We start from the raw sequence: 18,244 nt of genomic DNA on the forward strand, positions 1-18,244 counted from the left end.
AGTTCTCCTTTGACTTTTTATTTGAGCTTGCGTTGTTAAAATTCATGTTTGAATACATAAAAAGTTATTTAAAAATGTCAACTGACCAGATATCAAATTACTTTTAAAAACCATTTGGTGTAAAAACTTAGGACCGATTTTAGAAAAACATCTGCTGTTTCCCCCAAACTTTTTTAGCTGTCACAAAAATAATGGAACAAAACAGGTCTGCATAGATTCTGCAGGCAATCGGTGGTAATCTGGTCAAATTCATGGTGCAAGCTTAAGACGATCGTCAAGTCAAATCTGTTTCTTATTGCTCAGATCTTTGTTTCTTCTTTGACAACTGTAGAGAAAAGAGGGAGACTGTTAAAGAAAATACATTACTGGTCAAATCCCTTTACTGCATCAGTCAACTGATATGAATGTGCAACAGGGGCAGAGGTTGACGCCAGCATCAGACATGGCACAATGGCAGGACTAATCAGGCAGCCAGTTTGCTTTATCAAATCCATGGCATTACCTCATTCTGCCCCTGCCTTGGGCGATGGAGCACAGTGTCAATAGAAAGTGCAGACTGAGGCTGGCTTTAGAACTCGAGTAAACTGGCCCAGGACACACCAATGGCCATCTGATATGGCCTTTCCACTGAATCAGGGGTCTCAAACAGACTGCCCGCAAGCAGATTTAATGCAGCCTGTGGTCCATCATTCATTTCATACAAGAATACATGTACTAAACGGTCGTAAAATTCCTGGAATATTTATTAACACTTGTACTTCCCCCCCTCCACTAGACACTCAACACTAAATTGAAATTGATTGATCTTTAAGGACCCGTTTCTCCAACCTACACAATGCCAGTGTGCTTGTGGGAAAAAAGTTGAATTTATTTGTACATTTTACCATGAATAATCTTGCAGTCCTATATTGAACAAACTAAGCTTGGCTGCATTGAAATTTAATCCAGCATGCTTGCTGCATAGGATTCCCCCCCCCCCAGAAATCGGGTATGCTGAGTAGCAATGTGTGTGTTGGACTCACCCGGACGATGGTATGCCGGCAGTTTCTACTCAGCCCCGCCCTGCTCGGCCGCGGGAGCGGGCGTTTTCTCTGTAGATGGTTCGCCGTCGGTCTTGGCCTCTTTGCCATCCTGGGGCTTGCCGCCAGTCTGTGGGCGTCTGCGGCGATAGTTGAAGTTTCGGCGGTAGCGGCGCTGGCGGGGCTCCTGGTTCTCACCATCACCATCCTGGTTCTCCTTGTTTTCCCCATCGCCGTCCCGCACCGGTCTGGGACGGGGTGGACCGCCACCCCTGCTGTAGGAGTTGAGGGATACACACTTTAACACCAGCCTCATGTCAAGATGGCCCCCAGCACCCATAACTTCAGAACATGACAGCTAATTCCATTTTAGGGATGGGAATTTGAAATGTAGCCACTAATAATTACATTTTCCCCCAGCTGGAACCATTTTCTCAAGTGGGGTTACAAGTTCAGCAACTTTCAAAGCAGAATTATTTTCCAATTATTCCTCAACTGCAATGTATGAGCTCTGTCTAATCCAAAGTATAAAAAGTTTTGCTAAATAAGACAATTGAGGTGGATTCAGCCACACATTGCTGAAAGGTGTATAATAGTAAATGATTTAAATCGAGCACACAGCCATGCAATTTCTGTAGATAAACATTGGCAGTAGAATGGCTTTACTGAAGAGCTCAGTGACTTTCAACATGGCACTGTCATAGCATGCCACCAAGTCAGTTGGTCAAATTTCTGCCCTGCTAGAGCTGCCCCGGGCAACTCTAAGTGCTGTTATTGTGAAGTGCTGTTATTGTGAAGTGGAAATATCTACAACCAACAGCAGCTCAGCCAAAGTGGTAGGTCACAAGCTTATGGAACAGGACCACAGAGTGCTGAAGCATGTAAAAATCATCTGTCCTTGGTTGCAACATTTGCCACAGTGTGGTTGAAACGAGTAAAGAATTGTCCACGGGCTAGCAGCGCAGCATGCATTTGAGCTTAAAACAAGTGTTGGCGTGCAAGTTGTGGCTGTGCGCTCAACCATTTCTGATTAAGTTCAATTTAAATACCATGCCCACATACAAGTTCATCATTGAGGCATACTGGCAGAGCGAAAGGCCTGGTCATAACATGGACCACAGGTTTGACAAAATAATGACACTCAAAATAGAAACACAAATATTCCTCAAATTAAACAGGGTTGTTGAGGGCAAGTAAATGTGAACATGCTGAGATCAGAGGTGTTTATGCTCTCTCCATTATTCTGTCAGAGAAGAGACATGAGAAAATCATTTCAACAGCATTGATATTTACAAAGATCGTTTGGTTCTGGAATCATTTAAAGATCATAGTCCATAGATACAGTTTGGCCAATTCACCAGGATCATGCATTTCATAATACTTATATCAATTATAACTATAGGGATAATCTTGGTTAACCCAGAACTAAACTCTGGTGTAATAGGTCAGCTGCTCGATGAAGTTCTGGGTCCATTCGTGTTGAGGTTATAACCCCTTCTTGCAGCCTTGTGTCAATAAACAACATGCGAACCTTGGTCGGAAGCCTCTGTAGTAGTTCTGTCTCATTGGTTTGTTGCCCTGGTCTGGACCTCCCTGGTTCTCATCACCTTCGCCACCCTAAAAACAAACAGAGTTAGTCACAGTCAAATCACTCAAGGCTCACGAAGTCCTGACTCAACCTAGATCCGGGTCTGAAACTCACTAATGTATAGAAAGAATGTGAAAAAACAGGAAAAGATAAGCTCTGATGACAGTTGACTGACAGAAAGCTTAGCTACTATTAAATGAATTTGCCTGTGGGGAGACACTTCTCTGTTTTTCCAGTTTTGCCAGTTGTGCCAGTTGTGCCTTGGTGTGCAGTAGATTCTACCTATTATCTGGATAGAAAGAATCACCAGCCACTATTATATTTTAGTCTCTGCAGGTGTAACGCTTTGGGGTTTTTGTGACAGATTGACAGACCTATTTTGGTCAACGTGTATCGGTCTGTTGACCGATACCCTCAGGGTTTAATTGTAATCTGTTGACTAGTGGTTTGGAGCCAACTTTAGGTCCTGTCAGTATATAGACTATGTAGACCTATTTTGGTGAACCTGTATTGGTCTGTTGACTAATACACTTGAGGTTTGGTTTTGTCCGGCCAAAACCAAGTGTGGCGCGCGTATTCGATGAGAGTGTGTATGACATCACTGGAACGGGGCCGGACTGCTTCAGGAGTGCCTGTGACAGCGTACCTCAGTCATCTCTCCGCGAGGTGCGTTGGTGTACGGGGGCCGACGGCCGTAGCGTCTACGTACAAAGTATGGGGGGTAGCGCCGTCTCCCGGGGAAGGGGGGCCTGCGCTGCTGGGGCTGCATCTCTCCTTCTGGGGCACTCTCAGCACACTCGCGGCTCTTGCGGGGGGGGCGCTCTCCTTCACCCTCGCCGTCACTCTGGTAGTTGTCCGGGTATTCGCCGTCACGGGCAGGGCCCCTCCTGCGGGGATACCGCCTGTAGCGGTTCCGGTCAGCTGCATACTTGCTCCCCTGGACTGGGACACCCGCTGGGCCGGTCACATTGGCTGCCTCTGCTCCCTGGGAAGAGATTCAAACACACTGTTTGGACCACTGGGGGGCACACTGCCATTCTGGAGAATCAAGTTTAGGACAGCAGGTAGCCTAGCAGTCAAAGAGCATTGGGCAAGTAACCGAAAAGTTGCTAGTTCGAATACCCAAGCAAATAAAGTGAAAAATCTGTCAATGTGCCCTTGAGCAATGCACTTAATCCTAATTGCTCTAGGGAATTGATGCCATACCCCACTCACTGAGGGTGTCTCGGGGAGTTGGGGTATGCAAAAAAAACTTTTCTAATACACACATTACTTAATAGGACAAATATAAGCACCCACTAAATGATTTATTAGGTTATTTTGCATAGCATTGATGACTAGTCAAAACTAACCTCGCACATTAGAATCACTGTTTATCATAACTGAGGTGGTACGTGATGTTAGAGTAAATTTGAATGCCTTAAAGGTGCACTAGGCAGAAATCGCGCAGCTATTTCCTGATTGCCAAAGTTATAGTTTGTCTAATTTCGGTTTGTGCCAAAACAAGCAAATATTACGTAGAAAATGATTGTACAGCCGAAACCACTGAAATATATTTTCCATAACGATTTTATTTTCAGCTGGTGTAAGTAAAACTACACTTAACGGGAAGCACACAGAACAGCTCTACCACTTGCTTTGAACGAGAAATCTAACTCATATTTAAAGCTTTAAATATTCCAAAATATTAAGGCATATTAATGTATATGAGCCTGCAACTACCTTCTCCCCCTCAACCACATCAAACTCCACAGTTTCGCCATCTCCAACACTGCGAAGGTATTTCTTTGGGTTGTTTTTCTTTATGGCAGTCTAAAAAAACAACAACATTTTATTATAAACTTTTGCCTTTGGGACACCAACTGCAATCTGATTTTGATTGCAGGAAAAGGGTAAAAAGTTACACAATACATTACTCGATCCATGGAGAATTTTGGAGCTTGTTACCTGGTGGACAAAGACGTCTTCCTTTGTGTCATTCCTTGTGGTAGAAGGGAGAATGCGATTAGTTACATTTAGGCCAATAACCACTGGATTAAAAGGTATGTCTATTTTATAATTGAGGCTAACAGCTTTTAACAGAACCATCTGGCTTAATTGTGACACGACAACAAGAGCATGCCACAGACAGGCAAATCTGCTTCCCAGCTTTGTAAGTAAATCAAAGCCATAATAGGATTGAGATGGTTCCTTCACACACACTTCATATTTGCGGCTTTTGGACATGCCCAGGAGGGTGCAACATACCTGTTGATGAACCCGTAGCCATTTCTGACGTTGAACCATTTGACTGTACCCAAAACCTTAGTTGCTGAAAAAGACAATGTAGCCGAGTTACCAACTATAACTACAATGCAAAGATGTACCGTGCACATTAGCTGCTTTCATTCTCGTTCAAATATTACTCAGGGGGAATGGGTCAAGAGCACTTCATGTGGGCAATCAAATGGCAAGACTGATAATGAAGGACTACAGACACCAACCAGGAAAGGAAAATACACTGGGGAAGCAAGTTATAATTAACTGCTGCGCTTTTTATAGATTCGGCCGCTAAACCCTTGGTGTTTGTCTGCCAGCTGCTATGGCATGGTCCAACGCATATTATTAGCTTGCAATAATGACCGTCCTACGTGACGAGGGTCTTATGAGGCCAGAGCTTACCGGTACCAGCCTAGACGTTCAAAGTGTTCTACGCCATGTACACAACTGATCAGAGTGTCTGGTATAATGTGTAACCTGGGCGGATAATCATTTACTGCCCGGAACTAGAGATGCAAAACCATTACCCCAGTTTCAATACGCACAAGGAAGTGCTTGAATCTTTACACGTGGTGTCGCGCCCTAAGATGCTAGCTAGCGATTTAGCAAGCAAGCTAGCTACATAGCTAAATTAGCTAGCAGATTGCCTTTGGTCTCAACCATGTGGTTGGATACGGGCCAGGATGCTTAAACCTGTTATTCAACACCTCAAATAAATACCCATGGGCACCGAGTGAGTATTTCTTACGCGTGTGATGGGTAAGGTTTTAGGCGCGATAACAGTGAAATTGTCTGCCAAAGATGGACAAAAGAAATGAATAGAATCCGAACATCGAGGCGGACATTTTGGTCGCCACTATCCACTCGACATAATGGGAAGCTAGTTGGTTGGCTAACTACTCCATCTGCAACTTAATTAAGTTAACACAAAATACTACTTTTGGGGGAGGTGAAACATAACATTAGCTAGTTATCGAAATTTAGCAATATAACGTTAGTAGCTAGCTACCATAGCCTTAGCATGATGCTATCAAGCAAGCTAACCATCTAGCTAGTATGTGCATCTCCGCGAACAAAGGGATATCATACGATTGCAATAGTGGCTCTGTGGTGCAGTCGTTGGCCTCCAATTCATTGTTACAAGTCCCTAAAATGGGCTACAATTAATTTAGAAAGGGGAATTGCGTAAAATACAAGTTGTATAGTACCTATCCTGGTCATGGGATCTGTGTTATTTTGGGAGTCCGGTAATCGGTCACGAACAAGGCCAATATCAACTCTTTCAAGCCATTTAGCAGAAAGGCTAGCTGCGGTTGGCTAAAATCACTATTAGGACATAGATGCCTAAGACAGCGGATATGGAGGAAAGGCTAACTTCCAGTATTCATTACCTCGGAACTTGACTCTCAGATATATTGTCAGCCTATATCTAAGCACTATAGTTAGTAAATTCTGAGTATTTGGCTAACGTCAGCTAGGTAACTTATGAAGTAGATACACGTTAAACCAACTGACATTTTGAATTGGCACTTTAGTTAACATACATCTGAGAACATAACGTTCGTTTTAGTTAACGATTTCAAGCTAGCCATCCTAGTTACTAACTTAGTTAACTACAATTATTTAGACATTTCGACGTAACTAGTTTGATTCATGTTTGAAATCAACGTTACCGTGCCAATAAAAATCTAATTTGGCATTCAATAATGTTCCACTTGGCTAACGCTATTGTAGCTTAACGTTACCGATGACCTTCTTATCCCCCGCGGAAGCTGTAGCTGGCGGGCTGGGTGGGCTCTCCGGATCCACAGCAGGCTCCGGCGGTTGTTGTGTCTCGGCCTCGCTGCTCATGGTTTCTGGTTGGTAATGCCGGCGGTGGCTCTCTAGTGTATTTCCCGGTGCTAGATGGTAACCTGGGCCGGCGGTGGTGGGGGCTGCTGCCTTCGGGCTCTCAACTTTCCTCTCTCCCGTTGCCGATCGAACTGGGAGGAACGAAAAACGATGCAGTGGACTATCCCCAGCCATAGTCCCGCCCACTCTAATATAATTGGTCAATTATTTCCTCTCGATAAACGTAACAATGGGCGGATTCGATTATACTGAACCGCGGGGCACCGGTCTATGGCCCGTGACGTGAACGGGAAAGTAAAGTACATACCGTAATGAAACAGCAGGGAGCAGGTCTCGAACCCTCGACCTTCAAGCCCGAAGGCCAGCGCGCTATCGACTGTGCCGAAAAATCATGCTCGAGCGGCAGAGTCGATTTATAAACCCAGGGTCGCCACAATACGTTTGAATTTGCAAACGATTTTTAATTGGGAAGTCACATCAAGCGTTTTTATCAAAAGCAATCACTTTGTTTTTTCCCCCACAGTCCTACTCATTACTCCACGTGCTTAATTATCCGACTTTTGTTTTGAGCAGACTTCGCAGTGGGTTTTGAACAGGGTACCTGGCTCACGCCCGGGAGTCAGCCCGATTCCAAAACGAATGCTATCAAATTTCGCCCGGCGCAAAATACGACTACCGGGCGCTCGGGCCAGATTCATAGAATCCCCTCATTGGTTGCCAGTTTTTCAGAAATATGGCTGCCCTGAAAATTAATTGGTACAAGAGAAATTATGTCGAAAACCAACACCGCCTACAAGACAGAGTCAGACCTATGAGCTGGAGCCAGACAGACGACCAAGACAGGGGATTAGATTAATCTGGCCCGGCAAAGCGAGTTTTGCACCGGGTGAAAGTTGATTGCATACGTTTTGGAACCGGGCTGCCTCAATGGTGAAAAAACAGTTCCCCTGTTCAAGCCCACGGCGAATTCGGCTCAAAACCCAAGTGACGTGGGAGCATGTGGAGTAATGAGTAGGATTGTTTTCACATGCAAAAGAGATTACTTTGGATAAAAACGCTTTATCTGCCTTCTCAATGAAAACTAGTTTGAAACATATTTTATGGAAAAGAGATGTTTCTGGAAGCTGCACCTTGTTGACAACATGGCTGAGATTACAGTTCGATTTGAGAAGGCGCTCCTCCCTCACCACTTTTGCTCGTTCACGTCCCAGGCCATATACCGGTGGCCCGCGACTGAGCATAATCGATTCCGCCCATTGTAGCTAAACAATTTTGTAAAGATACATTGTACAGTGCTCCCAGCAACTACAATAAAGAGAAAACATTAACCAGGTTTAGTTCAAAGTTAACATAAAACCTGAAACACATGCTAAGTCTAAACCTTGAAATGTTATTTCTGACCCAGAAACCTGATTGGTATGCATGTTTTTAAATCATTGCTACTAAATTAGGTGTGCTTTTAATTTTTAAATACCTTATTTGTAGGTGTAAAGCAGGGTCCCCCCTGGGTGCCTCTTTTTTTGCCATAGCACTACACAGCTGATTTAAATAACCAATTCATCATCAAGCTTTGATTATTTGAAAATCAGCTGTGTAGTGCTAGGGCAAAAAACAAAATGTGCACCTAAGGGGGGCCCCTGGACAGAGTATGTTATTTTTAGTATTACATTGTTATTGATTACTGCACTGATTCAACTCATACAGAGGCTCGAACCCAGGACCTCTGCCTCGCAAACACACTTGACCGCCCTTTAGAAGTCTCTTAGTCACACCCCCGAAAAGCTAGCTATTCAGCGGCGCAAGACACTTCAGGTTTCGGAGTGAGTTTCACGCATTCCCATGTGATACATTCACCCCCCATTTTACTCCACAGTGACCCCAGTGTTTAGTAGAGCGCAATTGCTGATGAGGGTCCCGGCACCAGTGTAAAGGAAGTCACGCTGCTTGCTTTGCGAGTTCCCGCTTCCTCCTGATTCGGTTCATACAAAGGCTTGACCACGGGGCCTCTGCCTAGCAAACGACTGCTTTCCTGAAGCATCTTACCTAGTAGCACCACCGAAAAGCGAGCTATTCAGCAGTGCAAGTGGTGACACTTCAGGCTGAGGAGTGAGTTTCACCAATCCCCATGTGTTACATACAGTACCAGTCAAAAGTTTGGATACGCCTACTTATTCAAGGGTTATTTATTTATTTGTACTATTTTCTACATTGTAGAATAATAGTGAAGACATCAAAACTATGAAATAACACATATGGAATCACGTAGTAACCAAAAACATGTTAGAATAATCTAAAATATAAAACATTTCGATTTGTTTAAGTAACCACCCTTTGCGCACTCTTGGCACTCTCTCAACCAGCTTAATTTGGAATGCGTTTCCAGCAGTCTTGAAGGAGATCCCACATATGCTGAGCACTTGTTGGCTGCTTTTCCTTCAGTCTGCGGTCCAACTCATCCCAAACCATCTCAATTGGGTTGAGGTTGGGTGATTGTGGGGGCCAGGTCATCTGATGCAGCACTCCATCCCTCTCCTTCTTGGTCAAATAGCCCTTACACAGCCTGGAGGTATGTTGGGTCATTGTCCTGTTGAAAAACAAATGATAGTCCCACTGAGAGAAAACCAGATGGGATGGCGTATCGCTGCAGAATGCTGTGGTAGCAATGCTGGTTAAGTGTGCCTTGAATTCTAAATAAATCACTGGCAGTGTCACCAGCAAAGCACCCCCCACACCTCCTCCTCCATGCTTCACTGTGGTAACCACACATGCAGAGATCATCCGTTCACCTACTCTGCGTCTCACAAAGACGTGGCAGTTGGAACCAAATATCTCAAATTTGGACTCATCAGACCAAAGGACAGATTTCCACCGGTCTAATGTCCATTGCTCGTGTTTCTTGGCCCAAGCAAGTCTCTTCTTATTGGTAGTGGTTTCTTAGCAGCAATTCAATCATGAAGGCCTGATTCACGCAGTAGTCACTGAACAGTTGATGTTGAGATGTCTGTTACTTGAAGTCTGTGAAGCATTTATTTGGGCTGCAATTTCTGAGGCTGGTAATTCTAATGAACTTATCCTCTGCAGCAGAGTTAACTCAAGGTCTTCCTTTGCTGTGGCGGTCCTCATGAGAGCCAGTTTCATCATAGTGCTTGATGGTTTTCTCGACTGCACTTGAAGAAACTTTCAAAGTTCTTGAAATCTTCTGGATTGACTGACCTTCATGTCTTAAAGTAATGATGGACTGTCGTTTCTCTTTGCCTATTTGAGCTGTTCTTGACATAATATGGACATGGTCTTTTACCAAATAGGCCTATATTCTGTATACCACCCTTACCTTGTCACAACACAACTGATTGGTTCAAAAGCATTAAGGAAAGAAATTCCACAAATGAACTTTTATTAAAAGGTACACCTGTTAATTGAAATGCATTCCAGGTGACTACCTCAGGAAGCTGGTTGTGAGAATGGCAAGAGTGTGCAAAGCTGTCAAAGGCAAAGGGTGGCTACTTTGAAGAATCTCAAATATAAAATATATTTTTTTAACACGTTTTTGGTTACTACATGATTCCATGTGTGTTATTTCATAGTTTGATGTCTTCACTATTATTATACAATGTAGATTATAGTAAAAATAAAGAAAAACCCTGGAATGAGTAGGTGTGGCCAAACTTTTGACTGCTACTGTAGGTCTGTATAAAATGTTGGGCCTCATCATTTTAAACTAACAACGACTTGAAGGGTTTATAGAGCATTCATAAAGTCTTCATAAGCACTACATACATCATTCACCAATCACATAAAGGCCTAAGCAAAGTCGTATGAGTGATATAAAAGGTCCTTCTGGTGATTTGCCAAATATGACAGTGGCACAAGCCTTTTGTCACCCTTTTATAACTATAGACAATTGCTTATGAATACCTTAGTCATTTTTCATTTTAAGTGGGATCAATCATTATTATACATGAATTAATGAAAAATAGTGAATGTATAATAATAAAATAATGAATACTTTTCATTTTGATTCTCTGTGAATCAAATATTACATGAGCTTGTTGAGGAGTATCAGTCTTTAAACTCTTAAAGGGTTGCTTTGAGTTAACTGTACCCTTCACGTTGCTATTTCACAATTACCAGTCTCCACTAGCTATGAACCACTCTGCCTGGTAGCTACCTAGCCTATCCTTTAGTTGTTATACAAGTTGGACGTTTCAGTTTGGTTATCATGGCCGGAGTGGAGCCAAAATCCCCACTGGAATGGCTGTGGGTTGGAAAAAGAGAATAGGAAGGAGGTAGGTTCCAGGGTGCTCTCATGAATGTCAAGTGTCCTGTTGTGTCCCAGCATCATATAAAAAAACAGAGTGCCCTTAAACAATGCAGGCTATTAGTCAGTTACTGTAACCTTATAGTAATGTCTATTGTTGCTGACATCAAAACTAAAGAGCAGATTATTCTAGGAGCTATTAATAGAGTGCTCCAAGGCAATTTCTAAGTATTTTCCAGATTTTTCTTGAAATCCGTACGCATATTACTGTCAAGTGGTAAAGCGGCTTTTAGCTTTTACAACCCACAACTGGAATGCTGTACCACGTCATCTAAAAAGGAGAGAGGCAAAAAACAGTAAAATTTTTTTTACAAGCAAGGTTCAGGTTCAACCTCTTTAGTTTGGCTTGTAATTAGTCTTGCTAACTTTTGTCTTCCTTTTTAACATCTTATTCCTATGTGTTTGTATTAATTTGTATTATTCTATGCTGCTTTTATCATTTATGTTTCATTGTTTTTATATGCATTCTTTATTATGACAAAAGTTGGCCACTGTATGAAATTGCTCTTTACAAATAAAGGATATTATTCAATAGCCATATGTACTCCTAGGCACATCTCTATCATGTTACAGCTTTTATGTATCATTTTTGGCTGATATGTATACAGTCGGACGTTTACATACACTTAGGTTGGAGTCATTAAAACTCTTTTTTCAACCACTCCACAAATTTCTTGTTAACAAACTATAGTTTTGGCAAGTCCATTAGGACATCTACTTTGTGCATGACACAAGTAATTTTTCCAACAATTGTTTAGACAGATTATTTCACTTATAATTCACTGTATCACAATTCCAGTGGGTCAGAAGTTTACATACACTAAGTTGACTGTGCCTTTAAACAGCTTGGAAAATTCTAGAAAATGATGTCATGGCTTTAGAAGCTTCTGATAGGCTAATTGACATCATTTGAGTCAATTGGAGGTGTATCTGTGGATGTATTTCAAGGCCTACCTTCAAACTCAGTGCCTCTGCATGACATCATGGGAAAATCAAAAATCAGCCAGGTCCTCAGAAATAAAATTGTAGACCTCCACAAGTCTGGTTCATCCTTGGGAGCAATTTCCAAACGCCTGAAGGTATCATGTTCATCTGTACAAACAATAGTACGCAAGTATAAACACCATGGGACCACACAGCCGTCATACCGCTCAGGAAGGAGACGAGTTCTGTCTCCTAGAGATGAATGTACTTTGGTGCGAAAAGTGCAAATCAATCCTAGAACAACAGCAAAGTATCTTGTGAAGATGCTGGAGGAAACAGGTACAGTTTGCAACTGCACATGGGGACAAAGATCATACTTTTTGGAGAAATATCCTTTGGTCTGATGAAACAAAAATAGAACTGTTTGGCCATAATGACCATCGTTATGTTTGGAGGAAAAAGGGGGAGGCTTGCAAGCCGAAGAACACCATCCCAACCGTGAAGCACGGGGGTGGCAGCATCATGTTGTGGGGGTGCTTTGCTGCAGGAGGGACTGGTGCACTTCACAAAATAGATGGCATCATGAGGTAGGACAATTATGTGGATATATTGAAGCAACATATCAAGACATCAGTCAGGAAGTTAAAGCTTGGTCGCAAATGGGACTTCCAAATGGACAATGACCCCAAGCATACTTCCAAAGTTGTGGCAAAGTGCCTTAAGGACAACAAAGTCAAGGTATTGGAGTGGCCGTCACAAAGCCCTGACCTCAATCCTATAGAACATTTGTGGACAGAACTGAAAAGGCGTGTGCGAGCAAGGAGGCCTACAAACCTGACTCAATTACACCAGCTCTGTCAGGAGGAATGGGCCAAAATTCACCTAACTTATTGTGGGAAGCTTGTGGAAGGCTACCCAAAGCATTTGACCCAAGTTAAACTATTTAAAGGCAATGCTACCAAATACTAATTGTGTATATTATGTATAAAAGCTGAAATAAATAATTCTCTCTACTATTATTCTGACATTTCACATTCTTAAAATAAAGTGGTGATCCTAACTGACCTAAAACAGGGAATTTTTACCTGGATTAAATGTCAGGAATTGTGAAAAACTGAGTTTGAATGCATTTGGCTAAGGTGTATGTAAACTTCCGACTTCAACTGTATGTCAAGTGTTTCTCTTTAATCTCTAGCAGCACCAAGAGGCGTTTCTATCCAAAAAGATTTCTGGCTCATTTTCATAGGAAGGGACTTGGGTTTCCTATCAACAATATACCTCAAATCAAACAAACCCGATATTGCAGTGGTGGAAAAAGTACCCAACAGTCATACTTGAGTAAAAGTAAAGATAGAAAATGACTCAAGTAAAATTCACCCAGTAAAATTCTACTTGAGTAAAAGTCTAAGTATATTTTAAACCAAATACTTTTAAAAGTATAAAAAGTAAAAGTATAAATAATAAAAAATTCCTTAAATTAAGCAAACCAGATGACACCATTTTCTTGTTTTATTAATTTACAGAAAGCCACAGGCACCCTCCAACATTCAGACATAATTTACAAACGAAGCATGCGTGTTTAGTGAGTCCGCCAGATCAAGAGTCAGTAGGGATGACCAGGGATGTGTGGTTGATAAGTGCGTTAATTGGACAAATTTCCTGTCCTGCTAATAAGCATTCAAAATGTAACGAGTACTTTTGGGTGTCAAGGAAAACATATGGAGTAAAAAGTACAATATTTTCTTAAGGAATATAGTGAAGTAAAAGTAGTCAAAATATAAATAGTAAAGTACAGATACCCCAAAGTAGTACATTAAAGTATTTTTACTTAAGTACTTTACACCACTGCTAAAATGTCATCATTGTCCTCGATTAAAATCCAACATTTAAAAGGATCCACTTGCCAGTGTGGTAGACTAGACAGCCAGCCAGCCCAAGCCTGAGTGCGAAACAGCCCCAAACCACTCCCCATCTTTTGTCATGTTAATGCCCTGCTGGCACGGTTTATGAGTACTGGTTGATGTGTGAAGAGCCTGTTGTTAATGGTCGATCCCTGTTGTCCCACACAAAGACGGCCTTTAACATTGACCCCAGAAGCCTCCCACCAAGTCCCCCAAAAACTGTTCCTGCTCCATAAGAGAGCCGAGCTCCATGTGAAAGGATTCTTTTGTACTGGGAGGGAAAGGGTCCAAGGCAAGTTCAGGCGTGGGGGTTGGGAAGCCTATTTTTTTAAAGTTCTGTTTTAAAAAGGTCAGATTTTACTTAGTCCATCCATTACCTGAGGAACTTTGTGAATGCCTTTGAGATTGCTTCTCAACAATAATATATAATATGGTTCATAGGTTTAAATGTCTTAATAAATTAGAATACCAGCAGTAGTTGACAAAAATTGTAATTTATTATACCTGACAAATTGATAAACATCAATATTGTCCATATGTGGAATCTATTCTGTTTAGGCTATAAGAAAACTCAATGTCTTGTTACTCACATACATTGTTGGTGGGGGATACCAAATAATTGTTGAAAACCTGACATTTCGAAAAACAACTACTGAACAGAACCGCTGCACCAAAAAGCACATTTATATTATCCATTTATAAAAAGGCAAAAGATTCCATACAAAACATTGCATTTCCAATAATTGTTATTCATAGCTAAGCATTGAGAAAACATTTGGGTAAGCTACAGTAGTCTATACATTTACTAGTGAGTTATCGAATTACACATAGGAAATGTATCGATTGGTGATACTTGGAACAGAATTTTTTTTTTTGTAAGGAGTAATGAGGCTCAAGTCTAGTTGATGTCCAAGATGTCTTACATCCTAGATTTACAGTCTGTGAATTTTACCGACTCAAGCAATGCAATTTGTATAGCTATACTATTTATAGGAGACGTCATGATTGTGTGGCAAACTGACTTCCACTCAACTTACAGAAGTAAACAGAATTTGGTTGATGTCTATTGAGCGCAAACATGGGAGAAGAACACACTTATTCAAGTAAAAAAAGAGGTTATGTGGCTGTCCTAAAAAATATCCTTGCCCTGTAGTTGAGTCACATTTCCCCACACTGAGCTATGAGGATGGGAAGCTTGGGCTTGTTGTTTGGGCCGGTAGGAACGTTCTGTGGGAAAAAGGAGTCCAGATAACGTTCAATATAACATTCTAAAATGGTACAGTAATTTCTACCATACGACATTTGTTGGAAAGGGTTGTGATTCTACTACCAGCAATAGACGTACTGTATACAAAGAATTCTGACGTATATTAATCAGATGGTTGTTGCAAACAGCTTGGGACCGGCGACAGATATTCTCATGTCTAAACAGTGTGTAATCTGAAGTGTAGAAGGGTTTTGAGGTTAAACTAAGATATTTTTTCCCAGCCAGATATGTATAGCCAAATCTGACTGACTATACAATAACATATGTCTGCTTTCAAGAAACACAATGGGGAAGTTTCCAGACACAGATTAAAGAGCGGATTAATGATTCCACATGTTTTTCTGCTGCTCGTTATGAAAAATATGATTTTGGTCTTGGGTATGTGGTACGATTTTGGATGTGTTCGCTTTATCGTACCCTGGCAGTTGTTTTTTGTCATTGACACACAGTAGCAACAACATAGTCACTACCACATCCTCAAAAATAGTCCGAATTAATCTAAGGTAAATCATGAAATCTGAAATTTTGACATTTTTGCAGAGGTGTTAGTCACACAATTTCATATCTAGCTAAGGTGTTTGGTGCAGTATTTCTCAAGTTAAAAACATTTGCATAAAAAGTGCACTGCAGACAGTATGGAGTCAGCTTCTGCTAGCTGCGCTCAGGACTGATTTCTGAGAACGTCTACAACTTCATCAGCAGCAAGCTGTCAAACGATCGTAAATAAAGCACAATCTGCTACCTGCAGTGTATCAGTGCCCAAAATCACTAGCTAGCTAGCAAAGTTCCATCTCTGTTTGTCAATGAAGCTAGCTAGTAGCTGCCCAGGTTAGCTAAATTAGCTTATCAAGCAACGTGTGTGCTTCGGTGCCATTTAGTTTACAACTTTCTCACTATCTATTACTAGAATATACGTCTGTCTGGCAGTGTTTCATTGCAGATCATGTTATAAAACAGGTTGCGGCAGGACACAAAATGCTTGCAAATGATTTTAGAATTTTTTTATATTGACAAGTGGCAGTTGATATATATAAGTGCGCATCGTCCAAATTCTCATTTTGCCCAAAATAGTGGCAGACTGAAGTGTTCACTATGAAACACACCAGGAAGTGGCCACTCCATAAAGGGCTAAGGGCCAAGTGTTCTTTCAACATAACATTGGCGACGTGTTGTCCTATGTAAACAGGTCCAAGTCCAAGGCGCTGTGTAATGGGCAGGTCTGTCTCAGTGTCTGTGGAGGTTCACTGCTATGATTGAATAAAGCGCAGCTGTTTCTCTGTGCATGAAAATTCTCCCTAGGCGTTACAATCCTGTGTTAGTAGGCATGATTGTAATCCAAACCCAAACCTCATGTAAATCGTGACGACCTCGATTACACAAATCTCACAAAACTATGTTTTGGAGTATATGGACTCAATAACCACAATGAACCTACTTACACTTTTTAAGTCCATTTTGGTTCTGGAATAACTTTTTCTGACTAATATCAATGCCACATAAGCTATTTTTAGATAAATTGGTGTTTGCATTCAGTTTCCCTTTAAACCTAGTCCTGGAGTAAAAAGCAAACTCAATGGAGAATTCTCTGTAGTCCAGGACTAGGCTTAATCTGTGTCGAGAAAACAGCCCCAATGTTATTTAGATCTACTAAGCGACTAATTCAGATAATAAATTAGCCTTGTTATTCTCTAGCACAGTCAAGGACTCAATAATCCAATACTATGTAATCCAAGGTTAAAACATGGCTCTGAAATCACATTTCTAAATCTGGATTATCTAAGAACAGTATTCCCTGATTCTGCTTCTACTTCCATGGAACCCACCAGCCCTTAAAGTTTGATCTTTGTTGAGGATCATCATTATATATCTTGCCCTGGGCACAAACCCTTATCAAATGAAGAGCTTTTACCTCAATTTTTCTCATGACGAGCAAGCCGTCGACCACTTTCCCTGAAATGTTGAAATAAAATATTTTATGAGCCAAATACACATACAGCATGTTAAATCTTACCCATTGTGATCCACAATATAGTAATACTCACCGAAGACCACATGCTTTCCATCTAGCCAGTCACATTTTGTACAGGTAATGAAAAACTGACAGCCATTGGTTCCGGGGCCACTGTTTGCCTGCAGAGGACGGATTGGAGGGTTTTTACTGTATGCTTCACCTACATCAACCAATAACATCAGTTATAATCAATGTCTATTCATATCAATGTTTAAATGTCTCCAATGGAACATGTGTGTATGAACAGCAGTGTGTGTGCAAACGTGTGGTTTTTTGTCTGAAATAAAGGTACCATGGATAGGAGACCAGGGGCAGAGTGCTTCATTCTAAAGTTTTCATCTGCAAATGGTCCTCTGTAGATGCTGCAGATACCTGTACCATCGCCCTACAGGTGCACCACAGGATCAAGGGAAACAAAGGAGGACAAATTAGATTAGAAGTAGATTGTAATGCTAATGTATTGCTAATTTAATACAGAGTCCAGAGTCGCAGAGAGCGATAGTCCGCCGGCCCGTTACATATTTCGCACCATATTTAATTGACTTATCGAATAGCAGATATGTGCGGCTTCCAACTCTGTAGCACACTATTACAGTTGGGTACCTGCACCGCAGTGCAGATAAAGGACATGCTGCAGAAAAGTAGTTAACTGCATAAACTAACAGTTTGGCTGGAATTCTAAAAGAACAAATCAGAAACAATAAAGAGCAGTGAATTGACTTACATTTACAAAGTCCCCGCCTTGGATCATGAAGTCCTTTATCACCCTAGTAGAGGAAGCAATAAAAAAACGTTAAAACTGGCAACAGACTGAGGAGCTTTTTATCTAACAATCAAATTCAATTATACAAAAATATTCATATTGTATCTTACCAAATCATAACACGTAAGAATGTGCTTGCGAAGAAAAGCATTACCAACACAAAGACACTAAACACCCCATCAAGATATAGGTTTTATGGATTCAATAATTACTTAATATGCATGTTGTTGCTTCTAAGAGACAATGCCTAGCCTATCACAATATCCATTATTGTGATTTGATGTCAGATCAAAAATATATGTAAAGTAACACTTGTCACATCTTCTTCCATCATCCCACTCAA

At 41.3% G+C, this 18,244-nt stretch overlaps 2 protein-coding genes across 4 annotated transcripts in view; both read right to left on the reverse strand.

Moving 5' to 3' along the window:
- Positions 1 to 2: 2 nt before the first annotated feature.
- Positions 3 to 6,906, reverse strand: ybx1 (Y box binding protein 1). 2 transcript variants are annotated; one of them, XM_029719806.1, is made up of 8 exons: positions 6,612 to 6,906; positions 4,855 to 4,918; positions 4,555 to 4,588; positions 4,330 to 4,419; positions 3,317 to 3,592; positions 2,551 to 2,636; positions 1,023 to 1,294; positions 3 to 325 (listed from the first exon to the last, which is right to left on the reverse strand). In XM_029719806.1, the coding sequence occupies exons 1-7, from the start codon at positions 6,889 to 6,891 to the stop codon at positions 1,048 to 1,050; spliced, it is 1,077 nt and encodes a 358-aa protein (XP_029575666.1). In that variant the 5' UTR covers positions 6,892 to 6,906; the 3' UTR covers positions 3 to 325; positions 1,023 to 1,047. The 2 variants fall into 2 exon arrangements, with proteins under 2 accessions (XP_029575666.1, XP_029575664.1); XM_029719804.1 differs by having other exon boundaries at positions 3,254 to 3,592.
- A 7,431-nt stretch (positions 6,907 to 14,337) lies between these two features.
- The window catches only part of ppih (peptidylprolyl isomerase H (cyclophilin H)), a 38,981-nt gene continuing 35,074 nt past the window's right edge, over positions 14,338 to 18,244 (reverse strand). Inside the window, exons 5-9 of one of the 2 annotated variants that reach the window (XM_029719825.1) lie at positions 17,863 to 17,905; positions 17,431 to 17,523; positions 17,170 to 17,257; positions 17,037 to 17,077; positions 14,338 to 15,087 (exon numbers count right to left, since the gene is read on the reverse strand). In XM_029719825.1, coding sequence (XP_029575685.1) covers positions 15,019 to 15,087; positions 17,037 to 17,077; positions 17,170 to 17,257; positions 17,431 to 17,523; positions 17,863 to 17,905 — 334 coding nt within the window. In that variant the 3' untranslated portion in view covers positions 14,338 to 15,018. The remainder of the gene's footprint in view (positions 15,088 to 17,036; positions 17,078 to 17,169; positions 17,258 to 17,430; positions 17,524 to 17,862; positions 17,906 to 18,244) is intronic. The other variant, XM_029719826.1, reaches the window with a different exon arrangement.

The sequence above is a fragment of the Salmo trutta genome, chromosome 28 (assembly GCF_901001165.1).
Source record: "Salmo trutta chromosome 28, fSalTru1.1, whole genome shotgun sequence".
In the NCBI taxonomy this organism is placed as follows: Eukaryota; Metazoa; Chordata; class Actinopteri; order Salmoniformes; family Salmonidae; genus Salmo; species Salmo trutta.